The sequence below is a fragment of the Triticum dicoccoides genome, chromosome 2A, assembly GCF_002162155.2.
Source record: "Triticum dicoccoides isolate Atlit2015 ecotype Zavitan chromosome 2A, WEW_v2.0, whole genome shotgun sequence".
Lineage (NCBI taxonomy): Eukaryota > Viridiplantae > Streptophyta > Magnoliopsida > Poales > Poaceae > Triticum > Triticum dicoccoides.
Window position 1 is genome coordinate 776,301,725 of NC_041382.1, and position 1,948 is coordinate 776,303,672.

At 51.1% G+C, this 1,948-nt stretch overlaps 1 protein-coding gene across 1 annotated transcript; it reads right to left on the reverse strand.

Annotated features, from left to right (window-relative positions):
* Positions 1-286: 286 nt before the first annotated feature.
* LOC119358447 lies at positions 287-1,594 on the reverse strand. Its single transcript, XM_037624986.1, has 2 exons — positions 1,477-1,594; positions 287-1,391 (listed from the first exon to the last, which is right to left on the reverse strand). Exon 2 carries the CDS (start codon positions 1,367-1,369, stop codon positions 287-289), a length of 1,083 nt encoding a protein of 360 aa, XP_037480883.1. The 5' UTR covers positions 1,370-1,391; positions 1,477-1,594.
* Between the last annotated feature and the right edge of the window lie 354 nt (positions 1,595-1,948).

Here is a 1,948-nt window from a genome sequence, read left to right on the forward strand (position 1 = left end):
AAGAGTACCACATCTCAATTTTGTTCAAACATAGGACCATGGCCATATTCCTACATGTATATGTTTCAGCAACAACAGATCTAGTGACATACATCAATAACTAGCATATTAAAAAATAGAACACACGGATCAAGTAAAGCCCAACTTCCAAGCTAACAAAACTTTTTATTGATTCCACTTTTTCTAGGACGACAAAGCACAACATAAACTAGTGATGGTCAAGCAGGGATTTTGGAACAAGCCAAACAGTTTCTACATCCAAAATGCTACAGGCCTAAAGTGATTTTTATACCGATACTATGAAGGAGCGCGTGGAGCGTTGATCTGCGATCTGCAGCTCTCCCTTGTGATTGTACTTGAGGCCAAATATGGTGATGTGGAGGAGCACATAGTCATCGTGGTCTCCCAGAGCCAGCCCCTCCTCCACTCCCTCCCGTTCCACGCACTGGACGCGGCAGAATTTGTTCGTGCCCAAATAGCTGAGAGGCTCCCATGTGCCTCTGCCGGTCCTTGTAGAACAACTTCTCCTTGGTTGTCTGGCAGTCCAGCTGGAGCGTTGGAGTCGTAATGTGGTAGCTGGGGAGGCAACTTGGCAAGCAGAGATGTAGCCATCCCGCTGAAGGCCAACCCAAGCGTTGAGCTCGCTGTCAAAGTTAGCTTGGCCGATGAATGGCAAGGCCCATTCCCCATGCCATCCCCACACAGAATCCTTGGTGTTGAATGAGTAGGTGCCGAGGCGACCTTTGTCGTTAGCCGTTGTCATGAAGATGGTGCATCCATCCGGGTGTAGCGCATAGGAGTTGACGCGGCGGTGGAACGTTGGCGGTGGTGGCGGCAGAGTCTTCCAGGACCAGCCCTCGGTTGGTTGTTGCAGCGCATCCGACGTGGTGGACCCCCATGACATGACCCCAAAGGAGTGTTGTTTCTCGCGAAAGTGGCAAGATAATGCATAGAGCATCTCACCAACAACCACGGTGATGCCGAAGCCACAGACCATGTCAGCAGGGGCATGGGCGCCAATCGCCAGAGCGGCCGTCTTGGGGTCGTAGATGAGGCTGCATCGCTGGTTCATGAAGGTAAAGATCTTGGTGCCCAAGGCAGAGAACGACATGCCGGAATGAGGCACAGGGCCAACCGGGCACTCTAACCGCAGGGCCGGAGGCTCCGGGAGGTGCCGGGCAGCGCCGCTGTGCTGGTCATCAGAGTCAGAGCCAGAGTCGAAGCTGTCGGCTTGGATCTTGTGGATGCTGTACCCCTTGGCCCAGTCATCCAACACAAGGTACAGATGCTTGAGCCGCCGCGGCCTTTTTTCACTGCCGCCGCCGGCATGTTGACGTTGGTCATCATGTCCCCGGCGCTTATTAGACATCCCCGCTGCGTCGTCGGATGACCTAATAACAAACAGAAAAATCTAAGTCACCGATCAATCTTTGAGTTTGTTTTGGCAAAAAGAGATGGAGCCTTTAATTTATATACCTCTCGCGCCCTGCAAAATCTCAGCGTTGGAACCGGAATTGGAGGGAGGGGAGGAGTCAGATTCAGGAAACGATTTGCGACCTGCCAGATCAGACGAGGCCGGTGGTGAAATCGATCTGCAATTTGGGATCACGAAAAAGGGATCTCTGGTGGTATTGGCGGCCGCCGAAGGACCCGGGAATATGGCAGGCAACGATCCGCTAATAATGCAGGCATCGCTCACTAAAAATCCTCCGGGTTGGGATTCCACCAGCGCGCTAATCTGTGTTAAAAAAGTGCTTCCAAACCTAAAAAAAAGAGAGAGAGATCAGCTTTCTGAACAAATTGCAACCGAGCAAAAAATGAAAATCTGAGCATGTACAATGCAACTGAGATAATCACTCTTTTTTCTCTACTTGTTGTGTGTTCGAGATTGCTGCATTGTTGATGTTTTGTCTCAAAAAACTGAAGCCATGCAGGCGTTGCCACTCCC

Excerpts from the sequence above, each read along its gene's own strand:
- LOC119358447 (XM_037624986.1), bottom strand. The coding sequence starts at position 1,369 with ATGTCTAATAAGCGCCGGGGACATGATGACCAACGTCAACATGCCGGC.